At 37.4% G+C, this 22,497-nt stretch overlaps 3 protein-coding genes across 3 annotated transcripts; 1 reads left to right on the top strand and 2 right to left on the bottom strand.

The window, feature by feature from the left end:
- Positions 1 to 237: 237 nt before the first annotated feature.
- On the top strand, positions 238 to 4,776 carry LOC144648807 (protein-tyrosine sulfotransferase 2-like). Its single transcript, XM_078508262.1, has 4 exons — positions 238 to 555; positions 1,303 to 1,688; positions 2,642 to 2,845; positions 3,804 to 4,776. Exons 1-4 carry the CDS (start codon positions 393 to 395, stop codon positions 4,140 to 4,142), a joined length of 1,092 nt encoding a protein of 363 aa, XP_078364388.1. The 5' UTR covers positions 238 to 392; the 3' UTR covers positions 4,143 to 4,776.
- A 352-nt stretch (positions 4,777 to 5,128) lies between these two features.
- Positions 5,129 to 10,741, bottom strand: LOC144648806 (uncharacterized). The gene is made up of 5 exons (XM_078508261.1): positions 10,716 to 10,741; positions 7,704 to 7,892; positions 7,012 to 7,412; positions 6,240 to 6,422; positions 5,129 to 5,640 (listed from the first exon to the last, which is right to left on the bottom strand). The coding sequence occupies exons 2-5, from the start codon at positions 7,870 to 7,872 to the stop codon at positions 5,302 to 5,304; spliced, it is 1,092 nt and encodes a 363-aa protein (XP_078364387.1). The 5' UTR covers positions 7,873 to 7,892; positions 10,716 to 10,741; the 3' UTR covers positions 5,129 to 5,301.
- Positions 10,742 to 14,000: 3,259 nt separating this feature from the next.
- LOC144648805 (uncharacterized) lies at positions 14,001 to 18,238 on the bottom strand. Its single transcript, XM_078508260.1, has 4 exons — positions 18,154 to 18,238; positions 17,523 to 17,850; positions 15,962 to 16,090; positions 14,001 to 15,182 (listed from the first exon to the last, which is right to left on the bottom strand). Exons 2-4 carry the CDS (start codon positions 17,557 to 17,559, stop codon positions 14,632 to 14,634), a joined length of 717 nt encoding a protein of 238 aa, XP_078364386.1. The 5' UTR covers positions 17,560 to 17,850; positions 18,154 to 18,238; the 3' UTR covers positions 14,001 to 14,631.
- Positions 18,239 to 22,497: the final 4,259 nt, after the last annotated feature.

The following is a 22,497-nucleotide window of genomic DNA, read 5'->3' as shown; positions in this document are numbered from 1 at the left end:
TCTTTATGCAAACAACGGCAGTTTTTCTAATAGCGCAATCATGTATTTTTGTGGACTCTAGTGACATTTCTGTTTAAGACTTCGCAAAAGTGTTTATCTAAGCGTCTCTGTTATTTATCTGCTCTACTATTTTAACCTATAGGATTTTTAGTTGAGCGCAATCAACATTTTTGCTTACTTTAAAAGCGAATGTAAATTAAAATCAACGTATTAACATTTTAGCAATTGACTGTAAATGACTTGAAATTAAAAAAGAAGACTAACAGAAGGCTAACAGAGGTCTTGTGAAAGTTAAACTGTACAGCTAAAAATTAGTTACTTTTACTTTTTAAGGTTTATCGGTGAATACTTAGCTGGGATTATTTAACGGAACACATGTACTGAACGCAACGATGAAATATCGTCTGAAATCATCGAAATACCTCATCATCTGCTTCGCTATCATGATTCTTGTACTACTTGCCACTGGAAGGTATCTTTGGAATGGTTCAGCTGTAAATGATGACTTGAGCTCATCATTTTCAGAAGATTCACCTTTTAATCAGTCCTTATCAAGTAAGATTATCATAATTATTAAACCTTGAATCCAATCAATAATATGAGCAACCCAAAACAAGGAGTGGGAAGGAAATGCAGTAACGGGGCACTATCAACAGCATGACTTCAAAAAGTCATTACCCAAAAGACATAACACATCGATGGAAACGTGAAAATGACGGTCTATTTTTGATAACTCTATTACTTTATTTTTTTTTCCTGATGCACTGAAGCTATATCATGAGTGTTGTCGTAAGTTACAAATGTACACGTTTTGGTTCTCAAATTGAAAAAGTCGTTTTGTCCTGATCAGCGTTGTGTCTTGAAAAATCACTTAAACTTATAAAAATATGCTCTCACTTCAAAAATTCACTTAACATCTTCATTTTGATGCCGTAGGCAGATTTCGTGAACGAGCGAAGGTACTCAGTCAAGTAATAATCTTTGACTTAGCACGTTTATTTGAACAACAACGCAGAAAAATCACCGTGTTTGTGCCCTATACATATAGTGTATTTAGCGAGTGAAATGAATAGCCATCTCCATTAATGGGGCTTCTAGTCGAATAAACTAATTTTGGCGTAATCTTAAAATTTATAAATTGGCCCATGGGCTTATATTTGGGGAGCCGAGGGCTTTTATCGATGGAATGATGTTTGCGATTGAAATATGAAGTAATTCTTCCGGGGGACTTTAGTTGTTGTTTTTGTTGTTATTTTTTTTCTTCTTTTTTCGATGGCTTACCACATTTTGTCTTTTTCCCAGTATCTCCATACTCTCACTGCATACCTGGCAGCCTTCCTGATAGCTTAACCAAACTTCACGAGCTCTACGATGGCATTGAAACGTTTGTTATGTTCATTGGATACCCGAGAAGTTCTCACAGCTTAGTTGGATCAATTTTGGACGCACATCCAGAAATCATCATTCCTAATGAATATCACATAATAAAACGGTGGAACATTTACCGAGATGATGCATTTAAAAATTCAGCCATGCGAAAATACCTTCTGTTTTATAATCTACACTCACTTTCAACATGGCAAGCCACCTTCGGGGTTCGAGCACAAAAACCTGTTTTTATTGACGATACAATTTACTCTTACCATGTTCCTGGTGCGTGGCAAGGAACTTTCCATGGCAAACTTAAGGTAAACTCAAGCAATTGTTTAATCTGCCGAACATTTTTAATTGTAGGTACAAAGAAGCCTCCGGAGCAGACCTTAATTTAGCCGGTTTATTCCACTTTGAGAGGATCATGTTCATTAACGAGTCAAAATAGTAACTAATTTACAGTTGGGCTTCGAGTCCGAGTTTTCTATAAAAATAGAAAAAGTCAACAAGGCGCGGCCGAACTGCCAATCATTCACGGGAAATTATGGCGAGTAGTCTAATTGTTTTGGTAGATATTCTAAAGGATTTCAGCCCAAACCCTTAAATCTTAAACAATTTTTACTAAAAAAATTAAGAGAAACACGAAGCAATTTGTATATTCGATTTTGACGAAATAATTCATGCTCTATATTTTAATCAGCTTTTTTTTTTCTTTTTGGTGTAAATAAATTGTTGTTGCCGTTGTTGTCTTAAGTGTGTCAACTACGACAATCGCAAGCCAAAAAAACATTGTCAAAACCGACTTCGAAGCTGTTAATAACATGTTCCTATTTTGTTCTCATTTTGGCCACCATATTGGAAACACAGAAAATTGTCACTCACATGTTAGACCCAAATTCTCGAAATAATCGTTCACACCTAACTACGGTATAATTAACTCTTTGTCCTCAAAAGTTGTTGCATTTAACCTATACTACAATTCACGCTAATCAGTGTTAAATTCACTTCCAAAACAAGCAAAACATTGACTACGTTCATTGTAAAACTGGGAAGAAGTATCCTTTATGTAAGCTTCCGCAGATGTCAGAGAAACTTTCCATTTCGCAAAATCAAAATAATACACAAAGAAATGTAAGGAAATAAAATTTTAAAATATAACACTTTTGCATTTAGTTTAGCTGAAAGCTGTTTTTCTTAGCAAGTAGATACAAATCGAAAGTTTAAATGTTTATTCAATAATATGAAAAATCAGTTTTCCTTAAATTGACAGGTTATTGGAGACAAGAGAGGAGGTGGAACAACTATGGAACTAACTGAAAAACCTGAAAAGTTTGCTATTTTAAAAGAACTCAACGAAACTCTTGGCATCCCTCTAAAGTTTCTTCATGTCATCCGAAATCCTTTCGACATCATCTCGACCTGGGTGTTAAGGCTCTTTAACGTACGACTCCAAGTAAACGATGGAAAAACCAAGGTACTAACCGTTTATTTACTTAATTCATCGGGGATTGTGTTCCATTTTGCAGGTGTAATTTAATAGAACTGAACTTGAGTTGTTCCAGACGGGTTTTTATTTCAGTATAGCGATACTCAACCAAACCAGATAAGAGGAAGGCCAGCCAACACATTGTCGTGCACATTCGCTAATTTTACTCGAAAGCTGTTTGGGCAGTCTCAAAATGTAATATAAGTTTTCAAATTCCGCAATCAAAATACGAAATATTAGGTTTGTGGTACCGAGGGCCGGGCGAAAAGCGCTCTCGAACAAACGTTGACCTAAAAGCGCTCTTGGACAAACGTTGACTTACAGTTATAAACCTCCACAAGTTACGTTGTGTGGTGTAGAGCCTCGACAATAATATAAAGAGCTTCTGGTTTGACCATTGTTAAAAATTGAGAGAAGATAACATACCAGAAAAACAATTTCTGCAGTAAGTATAATCTTAAGTCGTGAAAGTGAGTCGCGAGGAAGAATTGGTCAGTTTGGTTTCATGTTCACTGTTGTTCTCCCTAAAGTGACCATCCCATTCCAGCAGAGGTGTACCTCTCAGAATTCTGTCTGGCCTACAATATTTGTTTCTCCCCAAAAATAATCCTACAAACCTTTGCGCAGATACTTTTGAACCAGGTCATCAATCTTTTAATAAAAGTAAGCTACTGATACCTAGAAGCCATCACTCATCAGCCGGTCACTGCCTTGGTCTAAACATAGAGTACTCTTGTCAATAAATTTCTTCTAACTACTGGAAGCATTTTTGATAGAACTGACGTTGTTTAGGTCAGTTTTCAGTTAGTTTTGATGGTTACTCCCACAGTCACGTGGCGTAGCTTGCTCTTGTACATACTTGCTATAACTCTGTACAAGTGTTTTTTATCTGTTCTTTTTACTAATGGATGATGTACATCTCTTTATTTTTTCCTCCATTTTTCAGATAGACAAACCCGTCGAATTAGACAACGCTATAAAGTCTTTCTTCCAACTTATGGAAACTAACGAAAGAATAAGACAACTTTATGGCGTTGATTCAGTACTGGACGTTTTAAGCCACGAACTGATATTAAAGCCAAGAGAAACAATAAAGACAATATGTGCATTTCTTGGTGTAACATTTCACGAGGATTACCTTCATCAAGCGGAAAACATCCTTTTCGGCAAACCATCCGAGACAAGAAGAACAGTGGTGTGGACTGAAGAACAGAAGCAAAGAGTTTATGACGAAATGAAGAAGTACTCTTATTTGCAATCGTTTAAGTTTGAAGAATCACACTGATTAAAATGTTGGGCTTCATACAAGGGTGACCTTTCCATGCATGTTGTAACGTTTTCTGCCAATTTGGTAGCTCATTTAATGTACTTTATTTCATCAGCTTTACGACAAAGCAGCCCTAGAGCAGTTGCAAAGAAAGCTCGAGAAAACCTGGATTACCAAAGCATTTAAGTTTATAACAACTACCTATGTTGTATTAAAGAGCAAAAACATAAAAAGCAAAAACAGAAAATGTAGAAACGAGAAACTGTCACCGTATGTCACAGAGTCCACAGTAAAAAGTAGTTTAGAAAATGAGCGTAAGATCCGTTGCGGGCGATATTGTTGTAGGAGGGGCGACAAGTAGGCTGGGCAGAGTCCATGAATAATTTTAAAAGTGATGAGTAGAAGTTTAAATATAATCTCGAAGGGACGTTCTCTGGGAAGTGGCCTACGGCCGGAGGTGAACTGGTTTATTGTCTTTCTTCAAGGATCACTAGTCACGCCTCACTCTAGTCAATTGAGTTCTCTCTTTGCCCGGCCGTTGTAGCAATACGAGCAATCAGTAATTCTACTTTTACTCACGAACGTTTACATTTTTGTGCATTTGCAATGTCGGTTACGAAATAGGAAAATAGCGTTACAATAGGAAGATATTATTAGGGCGATCAGTGTTTGACATAATAAAAATTTTGGTTTGTATCTGATCTTAAAATCGGTTGGTAAAAAACGTATAAAACTGAATTTTCGGTAACTCTCTGTTACCTTCATCAGAGTTAAAATTTTAACTCTGGTGAAGGTAACAGAGAGTTACCGAAAATTCAGTTTTATACGTTTCTTACCAACCGATTTTAAGATCAGATACAAAACCAAATTTTTATTAATAGGAGGATATGTTTGGCATTGTAACTACTTCAAATGATGAAGGTCAAAGCTTTTTTTATCAAAACTTCCTTCTACAGATAACTAGAATAAAAAAGTTCGTTTAACAATTTTTTTAGGGGCAATACGCTAGCAACAATGGTTAACCCATAAGCTTTAGTTGATATTTATGTAGAAGTCAGCTTTTCCAAAGTACTACCCATTTTGGTTCCGTTCGGTCTCCAACGCGTAACCTTTAAATGCTTTTATCCGACAACTTTTTTCAAATAGCTGTACAAGTCCTTGTCCTGAAGGCTGCAAATTAAACATGTTCTAAATCAAAGGTAAAAGATTGAAGGAAAGAGTACTTTGCCATCTCGGTGGTAACCAAATCTTTCTCTTCCTTGCTCCATACAACAAGATCCCGAGTTCTTGTGGAATGAATATTAAGCAGTCCTTTAACTTTATTAAGGTAGCTATCGAAACACTTGACGTCTAGAAATGTACAGATCTTCTTTAACGTTTCCCTTGGGTTAAAAATAAGTTGATCGCTAAAAATCTCCAATACTGCATCGCCGTATAACTTTTTTATTCGTTCATTGGTCTCCACAAGGGTAAAGAAGTTTTTTACGGCCTCACGAACTGCTTTAGTATCGTTTATCTGAAATGCAATAAGAATGAATATTCTTTAGCTGAAAATAGTTTACCAACGTATCAAGAAAATAAGACATCGAAAGTCATTTAACTCCATCACCAAAGCTGGAAATGATCATATATTTTAGTACTGGTACCTAGAGCTCCAAAGTGAGGTCAAGTACAATTTTATGGTCACAATGTTTGTTTGCCACTGGGGGCACCAAATTCACGGTCGCATTATACATATTAGATCTTTTATGTCTCATTTACTAAGACAAAAGGAAATCATTACTCTACAGAATCGCATATTATTTTTTCTTTATTTAAACTGTTCAAAAGGTCAGTGAATAAAATAATTAATATTTCTGGTTATTTTAAACCCCTATTAACTTCTTCATGAGTGGAAAAACAGACCAAGACCAACGAAACTCTAATAAGGGCGTGGAATACAGAATTTTCTGAATCCCCGACGGGGAATCAAGCCTTTCGCCTTTCGCACACCGATGGGATGGCCTAACCCTGAGCTACAGGGATACTCGTGGCAAGTTAGACCATCAGCTTTTTCTAGGTTCATTTCTGACAAACTCAAATTCAGTTTGGATGGATCATGGCCGTTTATCTTACCTTTTTGTGAGAATCAGAGCGTCCTATTACACTGGAAGCAATGACATCAAAAGGATTGGCAATAATATGAAAAAACTTGACTGAAATTCCAACGACATTCTGGATTTCTTTGAGCACCTCAAAGTTTCCTCGATTTTCTGATAGCTTCTTGGACGTTACGCCTCCACTTGTATCTCCAATAACCTGTACATCCACATGAAAATTATCAATCGGTTCCAGTGAAGATCATTTTGAACCTGCACATTAATTAATTATTCACCCATAATTGAAAGTACAATCATGATTGCATTCAGTATAGTTTCAATGACAGGAGAACTAAGCTAAGCGTGTATTTGTCCACGTTAAATAAAGTATGTCTATGTTTATGTCTATGTATAATGACAGGAGATCTTAGTAAGTTCTGGTGAGCTTTTCAAAGAAGATCGAGAACTGAACAGCCAAGATGGAACTTGGAAGTAAAAACTGAAAAGACATTGGCTAAACAGGATTCATGACTGGTAGTCTGTCTTTAAAAATGAGTCAAGCATCGAAAGTAAACATGACTTTTATAAAAGTAAATTGTGAGTTGATTTTCATCTTTAGGTGTTACTACGTATGTCACAACAAGCCCATTTGATGTTGGTGTCATTCCTTTTTGGGCCTCTTCACCTTCAACAACCCATGCTGAGAAAATGGGGAGAATAGTCTTATTGTTTGTTTGAGGATATTTTTCAGAGTCAACCAATTTTCTTTATCCAAATATATTTAAATCAATCTATTTTTTTAACTTCACCTTAAGTTTCCCATTGACTGTTCCCTGGCACGCATCAGGAACGTAGTTGTAGTGAATACCATCGCCTTTAGAAGTCCATAACCAAAACTGACTTGGTTTATTGGCCTTGTTTTGGAAGACTGCTTGAAAAGTGGAAAGATAATGCATATCGAAAAAGAGCATATACTTTTGCTGACCAAAGTCTTGAAGCTTTTTGTCCTGGTACATTTTCCAGTTTCCTATAACATCGTAATCTTGAGGAATGAGAATTTCGGGATGGGCATCTAATATGGCGCCTGTAAGACCTTCTATACTCTGTGAGTATCCAATGAACATGACGAACGTTTTGACGTCATCGTACATTTTGTTCAGTCTGGTAAGGCTCTCTGGTACTCGTTCGGGATTGCACGGCCTTGCGTGGTCTGTGAGAAAAACGAATGATAAATAAACAATTCAAGTTAAATCAACTTTGACAGGCTCTTTCAATTGTCACTATTTCACGCAGATAAAATTGTCTAAGTAAGGTAGGTCTTGCATTTGCCATTCTAATTCTAACTTTTAAAGTGATAGCAAGGTACGTAGCTGGACTAGCAATTAAAACGACATAATTGCTTTCTTTGTGTATTATGAAACAAGTTAAAATAGACTAGGAAGCTCTTTGCTTATAGTTTTGAGAAGAAAACATACATTCAAATAATTAAACATAAACTCACTTTGAGGATGAGATAGTTGTTGTGTTACATGCTCCTGGTAGAATGTACTCCAATCTTTTGTCGAAAACGAATTCTTCCACAGCAAATTTCTTCTTGCTATTAGTACCAAACCGGCGATTCCAAAGAAGAAAACAAGACATTTGAAACTACACAAGCGAATTCTCATCATATTGACGCTATAGGGATAATCTGTCAAATAAAATTAAACAAAGAAAAAGACAAAAGGAAAAAAAGGAAAATTCAAATTTAAAACTGACAACAGAAGATAGATAACAGTAAGTAATATCTGGTCACAATTGAAGAAAAGTGGAGAAAAATGTCTAGGCGCTTGGATGTACAGTCTATATTGTAGATTTTCGTCAAAATCGGTACAGTTAAGGTTTAACCAAATGTTCATCATGTCACGAGAGTGGAACAAAGATTAAGTCTGACGGGAGTCGAAGTCATGAACTTCCAAACAACAGGTAGGTGTTCTATCCACTGAGCTACGGAGAGACTCGTGCTAAGAAAGGCCAATTACTAGGTTTAATCATCGTACTGTATTATCGTACCATCTCCACATGAGGAGAATGTTTGCATGCGTTTGACAATTCTTTGTTTTTAGCGTTTTTTCTGTTAGTCGAGTAATTACAAACAGGGATACGGCATTCACTAGACGTCAAGAAGATAGTAAGAGCAAGTTGTAAAATTCATTAATTATTCATGAGGGTGCAAACCAATCCCAGCACAGTATTTAGATCACATGTACACAACTGTAAAACCCAATACAAATCAAACAATAGAATTAACTTTTGATACAAACTCCTGCTCAGCTAATTAGTATTCATTAACTTTTGATACAGATCTCTACTGATTCGCATAACAATACTTTGCATTCAATTTAATGTTTTCATTTCACAAGTAGAATAAAATATTCGCGTCCGATCTGTATGGGCATTTGCAATGGCTCGCCTATCGGCTCGCCATTGTAACCGCCCATACAGATCTCCCGCTCATATTTTATCTACTACTTAAATGCATTTTTTTCTTAGGTGCAGAGTCTAAGATCTTGAAGCAGTCTAAGTTACAAGAGGTACGGCATGACTCTGAAGCCTGCAAATGCTTATAAACGTGAGAGTTTCTGTCCGATGACAAGTGCTCGTGCACGCGCGTAGAGAAATGTCGGCTTGTTTCGCCAACGTAACAAGCATTACAGCTTGCACAAGAAAATTTGTACACGATGCGTGTACGGAGCCTGTCAGGGAGAGGATCTTTCACGTTGAACAAGTTCTTAATTTTAAAAGTAGAATAAACAAATTTGATGTCGATGGGTTTACAGAATCGATCGATTAGCTTGCGCACCCTTTGTTGTGCAACACCCGAAAAATGCTCTTAGACTCTGCACCTACTAAGTACCAGGTTAAGCTTAAGGAGTCTATGTACATCAAGTGGGAAAAGCCGGACCTTAATCAACAGGTCAAACACATCAATTTGACGCTTTCCCTTTAGCTGCACGCGCGCGCTTCTTTTTAATTCCGTTAACTTCGAAATTTATCTAGCGTATTGTTTTCCAACGCAATGTAACGTATGATTTGTAACAGGCACGTTTAAATCGCTGTAAACTTTCATAACCGTCACACTGACGATGACGGATGTACCGTCGAAACATGTTTGTGAAAATTAAAAAAGTCGTATTTCTTTTGAAAATTTCTACATTTTTGCTGCTGTCTCGACCATTTGGAGATATACAATACGAATTAGGGGGGGGGGGGGAGAGGACAGGGGGGTTTGAACCTCCCGCCTCCCGTACCTCTTACTCCCGCTTCCCGTACCTTTTATTCCTGCTTCCCGCCCCTTTCCGTAGTGGTGCCCTCCTCTTTGTCCCATATCAATTGCGAAATATAACAAAACATTGCGAAATTTTACTCGTTTTCTCCCGGTTCCCGCCACCCTAGGAATCCCGCTTCCCTTCCTCTCTTCTCCCGCTTCCCGCCCCTTTTCTCCCGGTCTCCCGCCCCCCTGTCCCCCTCCACGAATTAAGAATACCCAATACTGGATTTTTTTTATATCGCGATGCTCATAAAGAAAAGGTTACAGTAAGTGCTACATCATAACTCCAAATTTTTAGTGCAAAATAAATCATAAAAATTATTTAAATCCTGAACTATTATCTCGCACTATCCATATAACTTCTTTCACTTATGTTCAGTTCACCGCCGGTCGTGTAAATAATCTGGCTCATTTATCGCACTAAAACATATCTCTTTGAGCGTTATCATTTCCGAAAGTGGACGTTTTTCCCGTAGGAAACTTAGCAACTGTTTTCTAAAATATTGAACCTGTTGCGATCAATCATATGCAAATATATTTCAAGGCTTAAAAAAAAGACAATACTAAAATGTAGAACTCTTTGAGAAGGTAAATTATATTATGTTATTTGCCAAACGAAACGTTAACCTCAACTGAACATGTGGACCGAAGGCGACCGTGTCGCGCCAAAAAGGAAACCTTTAAACAATTAATGATGTAACCAACCAATAAACTGCAAAATTACTCAGTAATATTCACTAAATATTTTTCACCCAGAACACGCAGCAAAGATTCAGTGAATTAAGCCCGCACGCAAATTCCGAATATAAACATGTACACAGAAGCAAACGAATTCACACGGATAAACCAACCGAAATGAAAGAAAACGTGTCTTAATGTCAAATTGGCTCTGAACGCTTTCTGAAAACTCTATTTAGCGATGGTTCACATATTTACCGTATGGGAGTCCGATTTGAGGCAATTTTTTTTCTCAATGCTCGTTTCTATACCGTGAACAGGATTTTCTAAATAATCTTAAGGCCGTAAAATTACAACCTACTCGGAAATACCGAACAAAACTTGTGAAAATGGCTGTTTCTTCGATCCTACATGTATGTATGACGGTAATTTTGTACTCAGAACCTCACGATATAAAAAACCAAGCGTGTTCGCCGCATCGGAGTCGAAATATTTTCCTTGAAACAAAGAATTAATTCCACCTACCAGTTTTTCTGACGAAAAACCTTATAAGGACCACTGTAAGCTAGCGTTGACACACACAGTGTGCCAAATTACGTATTCCAATTAAACCCTGCGAGAAACGCCGTCTCTAGGCTACTCCAAATAACGTTGAAGCATGCATTCAAATTAAAACTGTCGTGTGTATTTACTGTTTTGTGTTTCTTTGTTGTACTAAATCACATTACACGTTCAAAAGCAAAGCCATACCCAAACGGCAGAAAATCGTGGGGAACTGAAATTAGCCAATCTGTAGCCAAACAACACAGAATGATTAATATTCCATGAGTGGCTTAATGTTAAGCGCCAAGAATTTTGAAAGCAAAAGTACCTCGCTTTCCGTCCGAAATTCTTCACACTTTACGAATGAAACACCCTGAAAAATGGCATGAGCCTTTGACATATCCTGTCATAGCTCTTACTTGAAAAAAAAAAATGCGAAACAAAGCGAGCAATTTTTAGCAAGTAGAAATTATATCATTTGTTGGATTTTCGCACTCATCAGGGCCGTGGCTGTAACATGCGAAGCACTTGCCTCGGTCAAAATCTTGGAAATATTTTTTGTTCCTGAAAGAAATAAATATGGAAGAAGTGTTTCTTTTTCTGATATCGCCTAAAAATGGCATTTTCAGGCTTCTCGACTTCTTTAAGGTTGGTTCAAATATGACCGGACCAATCGTTTCTATCGCATCGATCGTTTGCAAAAACTGAGACGATCGTATAGGCAATCGAAGCGATCGGAAGCGATCGGTGGGTTCTCATATGATCGTCCCGATCGCCTCGTATGAGCGAAGACCTACGAAAAACAATCAAAATGTAGCCCTAGATCCAGCACAATGGCAGCCTTAAATCAAAGAGCAAAACTCGTGGCCTCCTATCTTCCTTGTTATTGCAGTTTTACGGTGAAAAAGAGAAAAGATAGCTAGAAGGATAAAACACGGGCGATCCAAGCTATCGTGATCGCCTGAAAAGAATCGGTATTGATTGGTCAAAAATCCTTTAAAAATCCTTTATGTTTTCCTGTTCAAAAACGTGTTTTAAAAAGTGACCTGTGATAGTAGATCGATAAATACCAAGAGCTACCTTAAACTGGCTTTAAAGGAATTAACGTACTTGTTAAAAGTCTAAATATGGTCTTTGTAAATATTGGAAAAAAATTAGTTATACTAAGCGTCGAATTTCATGCAAGTGTCGAACTCAACTTACCCAAATGAGCCAAAGCAATATTATTGTATTTTTTTTTTTATAATTTGTGTGAAACTGGATGTTTAATTGGAGCAAGGCGTTACCAAATCATGGGCATTTTGTTTTTCAGGTTGTCTGTTTCTAACCCAGGTTAATCTGTTTTCAGTAACCTGGAGATAATACTCTTTCAATTTCTTAGACATACTTTCTAAACAATTTAAATTTATTTATTGGGATTTCTTTCTAATGAATTAAGATTGTTTTATGTCATTGTAAGAATATTATCTTCAGGTGAAAACCGATAAACCTAGCTTGAAAAAAAGTTAAAAAGTGAAAAACAGTTTTAGCTACAACTTATAAAGGGAAAATCTATGTTCACAAACATTATTTTTGTAATTTAAAGTTTCCAACTCGTGTGAGAAAAGAACGCCTTACATCACCAGCCATCACATTTCTCAACTATTCACACTAAATCAGTAGATAAAATAACCCCAAAAGGATACATTTAACTGAGTGAAATTTATTCCTCTCAACGATTAAAATTTTCGCTCGCGAGTTGCTCCGGAAGGTGAATAGCAAAGGATAGCCGGAGTTTTTGAAGCCAATCAAACGCGCCAACAACGCTATCCAATGCTTTGGTATATACTTAAATATAGCTGCCTTGAATGTTGTGTTGTAAAACAGGTAAAACATCAAATAAACAGATAGAAGCTACCGCCCTAGCCTTTTTGTGTTAACCCTCTAGAAAATTGTTATAGTATGAACTTGAGGACCCCTCACGTGTTTGATGTTAACCTGTGTGGTCCCCTCTGGTGAGTCCCTGACTTTAATTTCTTGTAGGCCGCCTCACCTCTTACGGACATGTGGACTTAAGCTTATGTCGGGCATTGTTTTTATAGTGTATATCGTTGAGTTCTCTGCTGAGTTTTGAGCCTTAGAGCTATCTTACAACAAAAATAGCAAAATGAAGGTTCCGTTTTCAGCTAACGTGTTTCGGTGCCCCCCGCGATTCGAAACAAGAGGTTCACCGGATTTCGCTAAAAACCCGAACGGCTGCAAGCTGCCTCGACATCGACAGAGGTCAAGGTAGTTTTATTCAGTTCTGTGGTATACATGGTGGTATATACATCCCTCTTAAAGCGGTGCAACAAATATTTGACAAGTTAAATTATTTTAAGTTTTTTTTATTTTTTTATTTCATATACGTATTTCAAAAGCCGAAGCAAACATTTACATAAGACGTTTCAGAAACCGAAACCAAAATTTTATGTGCCTGTGCCAGATATGCCTCTCGGAGACTTAAAAAAATGCTTTAATAATGTTCGACGAAAAACGATTGTTTTTCTTATCATATCTGCTATAATTGCTTATGTGAGAAATGAGACACCTTTTTTCGTGAAACTCTTGTTTTCTTATGTCTATTTCGGTAAGAGCTTTACACTAATTTATCATTTCACTATGGCAGATTTCTCTCACCGCAAACCATTTAGAAACAAAGCATTTTACAACAGTAAGGCCCGGTTCAGACGCCGATCTTTTCATAAGCCGAACTTAATTCCTTGAATTAAGTACATGAAAAGATCGGCGTCTGAATCAAATTAGATCGGCTATTTCAATTTGGAACGGCTCACCCGTTCTTTTCGCCTGGCTTGGCCGAGAATTTCGCCTGTGGAACGGCTTTGATTCAGACGCCGTACTTTTCATGTGCCGATCCTAATTCATAAATTATTATAATGTATTTTGACTGGTTTTATTGGAACTGTATTAGGAACGGCCTCGGAACGGCCAAAAAGTACGGCGTCTGAATCAAAAGGCGTACTTTTGTCAATTTGGGTAGGTCCAAATTCGAATTGAGTTCGGCTCATGAAAAGTACGGCGTCTGAACCGGGCCTAAGGATTGATATTTCGTGAATTAAACCAGCGTTTGTCTTAGGTGTGTGCGTACTGTGCATTTAACTTTCGTTAACACTGGAAATGATTCTTTCATAATTTACTTATCAACTGTACTAACTGACATGTAAACATAATGCACGATAACTCGTAAAAAATCAATAGAAACAGTTCTTCATAGTAAATTAGGATTTTAAAAGACATTCCGTCCAAAAGAAAAGAAGCGAAAACTGTAAATAAAAAAGTGACCTTTTACTCGGTATAGCCTCGTGATTCACATTTTTGAATAACAAAATGGACGACTGGTCAGTTTACTGATCTTAGTTTATTACTTCGTGACTCGACGTAGTAGCTCATCGGATGAGTTACTTCTTATCATGTGCTACTAGGACGTTCAAGCCATAACAACTGTGGCGTACGTAGAGGACAAGGTGAACAAGAAGTTAATTCACTGAGGCAATTATTTAGTTATGTTTGTCAAAATTATCCTCAGATGAATGTATACGGCTTTTAATTCTAAACAGACATAGGGAAGATTTGCTGTCAACGTTAACATTCCCTAAGAAACGATTTAATCCCCTGGTTTTTCGTTGTTGTTGTCGTTTTTTGGTGTTTTTTAAAGATTTATAACGCAAGTGCGGAGCCATTATATTTTGCTGCTCATTAAACATTTCGCTCGCAGACGTTCTCGTTGCTGTTACTGTTGCCATTGTTGTGCATAACTTACTTCCTAATGTTACTTTATGACAGATTTATATAAATATATGATGACAATACTCAAAACAAATTCAATATTGCGGAACAGAAACTCCAGCTAATTATGAACTCAGCGCACAAAGATACCCCAGGTATCTCCGGCGGAAAGAGAATCCTCTCCGCTCCCCCAGTCATCACAGTCACGTTGCCTGGGAACTGAAAAGAATCTATGATAATCCTCACGTCTATTTACCGCTTGTTGTATACGATGACTTCCGGTGGCCGAGTAAATTGCCCATTTTTCATCTGCATGATTACCATTCCAACCCCATTTGCTGCAGTCTTTAGACATTGTAGAGTTATCATCGGGGAGAACCGTGTACAAGTCACATGCCTGGGGACGAGTTAACGCCAGGTTGTCGTCGATGAAGCGCCTGACCACTGCCTCCCCCAGGGGATTGATATTGGTCATAATGTGGAACACGGTTCCGACTTTCTTTTTTTGGCAGTAAAATCTGAGTTGATTGAAGCTTATTTTATTGCGTATTTGCAGCAAATCCGTCGACGATAATTCTTGGCGGTGGTCACGGTAGTTAGAAAGACCCTTGAAGCCGTATGACGTATCTTCGAAACGTAGGTTTAATTCTGTAAACAAGATCAATCGAATGGCAGTCCAGCCACCTAGGGTTGAAAATTGACATAAATACTAGTTATGCAATGCTTTCGAGTGGTATACCATGGAATATCCCACGAGTCACCTGTATTTTCTCGGCATCTATACGGCGAGTGTCTTTAGGCGAGTGTTTATACCAATACAATACTAGTGTTTATACCAATATATTTATACCAATACTCCCGCTACGCGGTCGTCCGATTTTGTAAATCACTCGTGTGATTACAGAGTAAAAAGGACTCCACTCAGTCCTATTGCCATTGTTAATCGTTCACATCGATGGCCAATCCTCGGAGTGCGAAAATTCTCTGAACTATGAAATTCTTATCGTAATATTTAGTCCGCCGCATAAAACACAAGTGCGAGTGAAAAGTACAGTTCAAACAAAATCTAGTCAAGGTGTGGTTTTAACCCTATTCAGACCGGGCTTTTTTGGACCTTCTCTGACCGGGGGGCTTCGGAAGGCCCCCATGTGTAACTTCAAGAATATTTAAGCAATCACAATGAAACTTATAGGATGTATAATATGTCCAAACATCTTTCTTTTGGTATACGTCACATGGCATGATGACGTCACATCACGTGACAGTTACATCATGATGCCAAAACTCGTAATTTAACTTATTTTTATGAGGACACTAGTACTTCTTTTAAACTTTTTAACTTTTTTAGCATTTTAGCGGTATCTTTTTTAAAGTAGTTTACACCACCCCGGTCTGAATAGGGTTACTATATGGTAGTGGATTTTTTAACTTCATAATGCGATTAGTCTGCTGTAATTATTTACCTCCATCAGTGGTCATGTCACAGTAAACAGTGAACGGGTTTCCTGACGATGTAGGATCGATTAAATATTCTCCGTCACCATTTGAGGGATGCACATGTCTGCAGGAGCGGTACACACTTGAACTGATTTCTACACGGAAAAGATTAAATAAAACCTTTTTGATAAGCTAAAAATGTTTTAACTTAACTGCAAACATTATTTACTAAAAGCATTACCTCATTTTAATACTGTTATGAATATACTGAAATGCAGTCTGACTGCACCTTTAAATTGCTAATTAGTAAAGATAACTTTAAAATTTAAATTTAAATCATAACATTGTGATTTTGTCGCAGCTACATGTCCCCTCAGTGTGAACAACACATGATTTTGTCGCTGCTACATGTCCCTTTCGACATGTCTCCACGTAAGCGTAGACCTTAATTCTAAGTCGCTCCCTAATCAATATTTTTGTTGGCAGAGAAGGTTTAAATGCATTTTTAATCCTTATAAAGCATAGCAAGTTATAAGCAAATGTAAGATCTTATTTTCCTGTGAAAGAATGAACGAATGAATAACTTTGTAAAAGTGTAGGGGGGAGTGTTGGGGATGGAATGACGTAAAATATGTAAAAGCATCCGCATACTTTAACTGCAGACAGATAAAAAGTTAAGAAATAATCCTCGCAGTGAAATTGACATTTAAAAAATGCAAAAAAAGAAGCCCGAAAAAATTCATTGCTTAAACAGTGACTTAAAAAGGTAAGAAATCGGGATTTATCACTTTATTTTGAAAACTTTTGCTAGGTGCTTTAGTTAAATTTGGCTCAACGCTTATTTGAATGTCATACGTGCTGACAATTGCAGTGGAACAGAAATTCGCCAGACAATTTAAAACGTATGTAGAACAAACGACTCTTTCGAACTAGACACTAGACAAAATTGCTCAAAAACCAAGGAACTGCAAGTGTGGGCTAAACCTTGAACAACCTTGGACTTTAAACCTAAGAATAACCTTGAACAACCTTGGTAACTAAAACACTTCACAACACATATATGCCTGGACGTCATTCCCGCCGAGCGGGATACAAAACAACCTTTGAAAAATTGACCGAAAATGTTTGTTCAGTAAGGAACAAATTTTGGCAGTCGCGAAATTTTTACTGTCAAAAATTAAAACGGTTTTAACCTTTTTTTATTAAATGGCCGAAAAACTCCTGCTTTTGTGTACTAAAGTAAGTCACATCGTTTTCAAATACTGTCAAAAAATAAATTAGTTTTATCGACTTTTCGAAATGCATGAGAAATTCCTGTTTTGTGCGCTTAGTACAGAGTCACGTTATTTTAAATTAGTCGAGATTAAACCGCTCGAGAAACTTCTGTACCTAAGAAAGTCACTGTTTTAAAAAAATACCAGAGAAACACAATTTCTGTGCATTAGGTTACTAACGTCCGTCTTTAACATGAAAGAAATAAAAAATCATCCTCCGAGATTAAACGTTAGGTTTTCCACGATCAAATCCATTTGAACACATGACAATCCAATAGTTCGATTAATATCGTTAAGTTAATGATTTAAATACCTGGTTCTCTCGTTAACCCCATGTAAATTGACGACATTTCGCGGCTAAAAAGTGCTGCCTCAGCTGAATATTTTGTCTTGTTGTTCAAGTTACACTTTGAACTATGCAACCAGTAGTTGAAGCTCTTGCACTGTCAGTCATGCATGCACGTCATGAGGCAGCTGGGATAGTCTTCAATGTACACAGACTTGTATGTGTGGTTCAACAGTGCCATTCCTCTCTGAGATCTTTCTTCCTTGTCATGATCCACAGTTGCACTTGCGAACTTCAGCCAGAAGTACACACCAAACATGAAAAATATTTTATTCCTCCGTATTGCTATTCCGTTCTAAACAAAAAAAAGGAATTTTAAAATTAAACAAGTGGCTTGGATTTCCACGGCAGAGAAGCAAAATGTGGTTACACGTTTCACAGGATAACTTTTTATTATTAGATTTTTTCTCCAGACATTTCTTAAGGTGTTTGTCCTTTTTGCGTGCATAAGTATTAAAAAAACATCGATGGATTCAGAAATATATTTATTTTGCAGGGATTCCGAGCAATTTCATGTTACATCAGAAACGGTATTTACTGAAGCGCGGGAAAATATCAAAAGGTAAAAGAAAACTCATTAATCTAAGGAATTCCTTACCAAACTAAGCTTCTTTATCTTCATATTCAAGCAAAATTCACTCTCAGCGCGCCAGCCCACAAAGAACTGTTGATCTAAATTGTCCTAACCTTTATTACACCAGGCTTGCATGTTTGTTAAATATCCGTATACGTAGTAATAAAGAACATGAATTATTTACAACTCGGTCTGTTTATGCTTTTATGGCTCTGGGTTCACACAAATCGCGCAGATTACTAGACAAAATTTATTTTTTTGAAAAAGGTACATTTACCACAATTTTTTTTAAAGCTTCCAGCTATGGAAGGAAAACTAAACGCTATTCCAACTTTTGGATGTATTTATTTTAACTCCATGAGAGCCTTCATACTGATAACAATTATTGTTTGTGTCAATGTGTGTTCTTTTAGCTGTCTTAGCTGTTTGGATTTAATTACCAGAAGAAAAAACAGGAGCCCAAAAGTTTTTTTTTTTTTTTAATTATCTATACAACGTCCAAAAAGATAAATCTTTTTCATTATTTCGTGAAAACCTTGACAAACGAGAAACGTTTCCATAATTAGCTTGGTTTTGTTATAAGTCGCAGATTTCAAGCGGAGGTACGTATTTAATAAATATGTCCAGCACTGGCCATGAAATCCCGGGTTTCCAAACTTCATTCTAGTTCCACACTTCTTAATGTATAGAAGTAAGAAATACTCTGACAAACTAGGGATTATAACAACCTTTCCTCCAGTCATTCTACTCTTGTCTTTCTTTACTTAGTTCTACACTTCTCAAGTGTGGAAGTGTAGAATACTCTGACAAACTAGGGATTATAACGACCCTTTCCCCAGTCATTCTACTCTTGTCATTCTTTACTTAGTTCTACACTTCTCAAGTGGGGAAGTGTAGAATACTCGGACAAACTAGGGATTATAAAGACCCTTTCCCTATTCATTCTACTCTTGTCATTCTTTACTTAGTTCTACACTTCTCAAGTGGGGAAGTGTAGAATACTCTGACAAACTAGGGATTATAACGACCCTTTCGCCAGTCATTCTACTCTTGTCATTCTTTACTTAGTTCCACACTTCTCAAGTGTGGAAGTGTAGAATACTCCGACAAACTAGGGATTATAACGACCCTTTCCCTAGTCATTCTACTTTTGTCATTCTTTACTTAGTTCTACACTTCTCAAGTGTGGAAGTGTAGAATACTCGGACAAACTAGGGATTATAAAGACCCTTTCCCTAGTCATTCTACTCTTGTCATTCTTTACTTAGTTCTACACTTCTCAAGTGGGGAAGTGTAGAATACTCGGACAAACTAGGGATTAAAACGACCCTTTCGCCAGTCATTCTACTCTTGTCATTCTTTACTTAGTTCCACACTTCTCAAGTGTAAAAGTGTAGCCGGAATACTCGGACAAACTAGGGATTATAAAGACCTTTTCACCAGTCATTCTACCCCTGTCATTCTTAACTTAGTTCCACACTTCTGAATTTGTGGTAGTGTAGATTACTTTGATAAACTAGGGATTTTAACTACATATCCTGGCTTGCCTTGAGTATTATTCTTTATTATTATATATATAGCGAGAATTTTAAGCAATAAACCTTGCAAATAGAATTCTATATTTGCTATATTTTCACATGTGAAAAAAGCGATACGTCCAATCAGCTTCGCGTATAGCTTTCTTCACATGTGAAAAATATAACCAATCAGCATCTAGACTAGTACGACTAAACCAATCACAGCGCGAGAATTTAAATGGTTTCCAACGAGGTTGAGAAAGCGAGCGGCAAGTTTGCTCTCGACGGCAGTTTATGCTTTGAAAACATAGCTACATGTTTTTGTTTCTTTACAAAACTTTGCCTTTTAAGAACTTAATGGAAATGCAAGCCAACAGAAACACGCTAAGCAAAACCTAAAGAATACAGCAGTGATAAAAATCACTCTTCAAAGGCGAAGTGAAGACAGGCGAAGGCGAAGTGTCGATAAGTGAAAGCGAGTTGAAGACAAGACTTTCATCGGAACTAACAACACATCCAAGGACTTTCTAAGAGTATTCAGGAACTCTTGGGATCGTCTTTGTAAAGTAAATTGTATTTTTTAATTGGATTTACGTCGTAATTATAGTTTAATTAACCGACTCCTTGTGTTGTCACAATTTGTTCAAAATTCGCCAGTTGATTCGCCAGTAGTTTATTCGCTTGTGGCGAAGTTTCCTCGATGCGATACGAAGTTTATAAATGTAACGCAGTGTGTTTATTTAAATAAAGTTCTTGCTAGGAGAGTTTGTCGCCAGTAATTTTTCTTTCATATTATTGAAATAGCGAATTCGCTTGTAAAGCTATGTGCATTTGCAGCTTTGTTTTCTCGCGCCGTTTAACTGTTGTATGCTAAAGGTTATAAACTGGAAAAATCGGCGTAAAGTGCTCAATGGTTGAATTCTCGTTATATATATAATAAACAAATTACAGCATAGAAAGTGCTTTGTACGGATTTTTATTCACTCGTTGCAAAACTTTGGAAAACTCACTCGTTCGCTACGCTCACTCGTTCGTTTCCCAAAATTTTACAACTCGTGAATATAAATCCGTACGGCGCACTTTCTATGAAGTAATCTATATTTACTTTGTTTCACACATTGCTGTATGTGGAATCTCCTTTTAGCGTGCCAAACTAGGTATTGTTTCGCCATTTCGGGAACTATTTGTTACCCGGCGGATGTTGCGTGTGTTTTATGTTTATCTGCTGATCTTCTGCAAGTAGAGCTGTATTTCAAAACTTCTGCCGGCGTAACTTTTGATTTTAAACTCTTTCGTAAGATAATAATAAATTACAGTCAACGCGCTTCACGCATGAACGCACAACTTCAAACATTCATAAAATATTTCATTCACCGATTTCATTTTCAGTTAATGAAATCATTCTTCGAAACTTCAATCGAACAATTGTAAATCAAATTGAAAGTATTTAAAAGCCCATGGTAAAATTGAAAATAAGACATCTGACGTTATGGCAACTGATAATTTTTTTTAAAATAATTTCGGCTGTGTGCTGTTTTTTTTTTTTTTCGCGCGGGAACAAATTACATGTAAATGAGCGACTGTGTCACCGCGGCATTCACGCAGTTATGCGCTCGTTCGATTGAATTGTTCTTTTCCAAGCTATTGTGCACTTGAATCGACAAACTAAATGCTGTGCCGCTCTCTTCTTCTACAACACACTTTTGAAGATGCAGTTTCTCCTCTTGGATGGCGCTTACTGGAATTCCTAGCCTGCGAGCAGGCTCACCTTGGGTCACGCGCGAATATACCTTGGGGCACGCGCGAGTGGTGAGCGTAGCGATAAGGCGGGAAGTGGCGCCAATAAAGCCAATAAAGTGAGCCTGCTTTGATCTCTGTAAATTTTTCATTTCTGCTTTGCCTGAGCAAAGTGAAATACCATTGGCCGAAAGGCGAGAAAGGTGAGAAAACTGTCAATCTGTTTCGTTTGATGAGGTGCGATCAGATCCCCACGGAGTCGTTCAGTTTGCCGTGGGTTGTCGTAAATCAGTCGTCAACAAACAACAATAATGGAGAAAGAGTCGAGTGCGTGTATTTCTAATGTTTCAGCGAAGTTCTAGTCTGTTTCTGCCTTATATTTTAACCTAAAAACGGAGCAGGAAACGCTGTTAAAAGTTAGTTGATGAACCGAGATGTACTCGCCGTTTTGCCGACTTGATTTGGCAAGCCGATCAGCGCTTTGATTCAAAAAATGATTTTCTTGAAGGCTTCTGTCGTTTACGGCTTTCGATCCCTACAGGATTGTCCGGGTCCCCGTGCCTTTTTTGAGTAGAGGTTTCTTCCGCAGTATTTTGCGACACTTTTCCTTGATCAGGGCTTCGCTAGGGTGAAAAACAAACGGGGAAGCTAAGGCAAAGCTTGAATCGGTCTTCGCTTTCTTCGCATTCGATTCCCCTTTCCGCAGCGCTTTAGCTACAAACGAATACAGCTGGTGTATATTTCTTATTTTCCGTGCACAAACCTGGCAAACTCTACATGATTTATTCGCGGAGGCTGTCACTTGTAAACCATCATGTTAGCACAAATAAGCGAGGATAACACCGGCGAAACCTTTCTGCTTTGACGCTTTAAAAAAAAATTTCTGTTGCGATCACACGAGCAGACTTTCCATATTGGACTTTTAATGAACACGCACACACTCGGCAGAATCTCTAACCGAAGGAAGAAGAGGTTTTTTTCAACGCTCGGCTTTTTTCTTCAGTGTAACATTCACAACCGACATTATGGAAAGTTTGCATTGAAAAATTTCCCGATAAATCTGAAACTTACAGGCTTGTCCGCTGTCAACGTTCCTGTCAAACTTCTATTTCCG

This window comes from Oculina patagonica, chromosome 4, assembly GCF_052425735.1.
Source record: "Oculina patagonica isolate OP01 chromosome 4, crgOcupat, whole genome shotgun sequence".
NCBI classification, from domain to species: Eukaryota; Metazoa; Cnidaria; class Anthozoa; order Scleractinia; family Oculinidae; genus Oculina; species Oculina patagonica.
Note: the sequence above shows the minus strand (reverse complement) of the source record. Positions and strands in the feature narration are given on the sequence as shown.

Bases quoted from the DNA above. Each gene is read 5' to 3' on its own strand.
- LOC144648806 (XM_078508261.1), bottom strand. From the start codon at position 7,872: ATGATGAGAATTCGCTTGTGTAGTTTCAAATGTCTTGTTTTCTTCTTT. The intron at 6,423-7,011 runs GTGAAGTTAAAA...GTGGATGTACAG, and splicing joins CAGTCAATGGGAAACTTAAG to GTTATTGGAGATACAAGTGG. The intron at 5,641-6,239 runs GTAAGATAAACG...ATTGCATTTCAG, and splicing joins GCTCTGATTCTCACAAAAAG to ATAAACGATACTAAAGCAGT.
- LOC144648805 (XM_078508260.1), bottom strand. From the start codon at position 17,559: ATGTCGTCAATTTACATGGGGTTAACGAGAGAACCAG. The intron at 16,091-17,522 runs GTATTTAAATCA...TTTTCCGTGTAG, and splicing joins GGGGTTAACGAGAGAACCAG to AAATCAGTTCAAGTGTGTAC. The intron at 15,183-15,961 runs GTAAATAATTAC...TTTCAACCCTAG, and splicing joins TGACATGACCACTGATGGAG to GTGGCTGGACTGCCATTCGA.
- LOC144648807 (XM_078508262.1), top strand. From the start codon at position 393: ATGAAATATCGTCTGAAATCATCGAAATACCTCATCATCTGCTTCGCT. The intron at 556-1,302 runs GTAAGATTATCA...TCTTTTTCCCAG, and splicing joins TTTTAATCAGTCCTTATCAA to TATCTCCATACTCTCACTGC. The intron at 2,846-3,803 runs GTACTAACCGTT...TCCATTTTTCAG, and splicing joins TAAACGATGGAAAAACCAAG to ATAGACAAACCCGTCGAATT.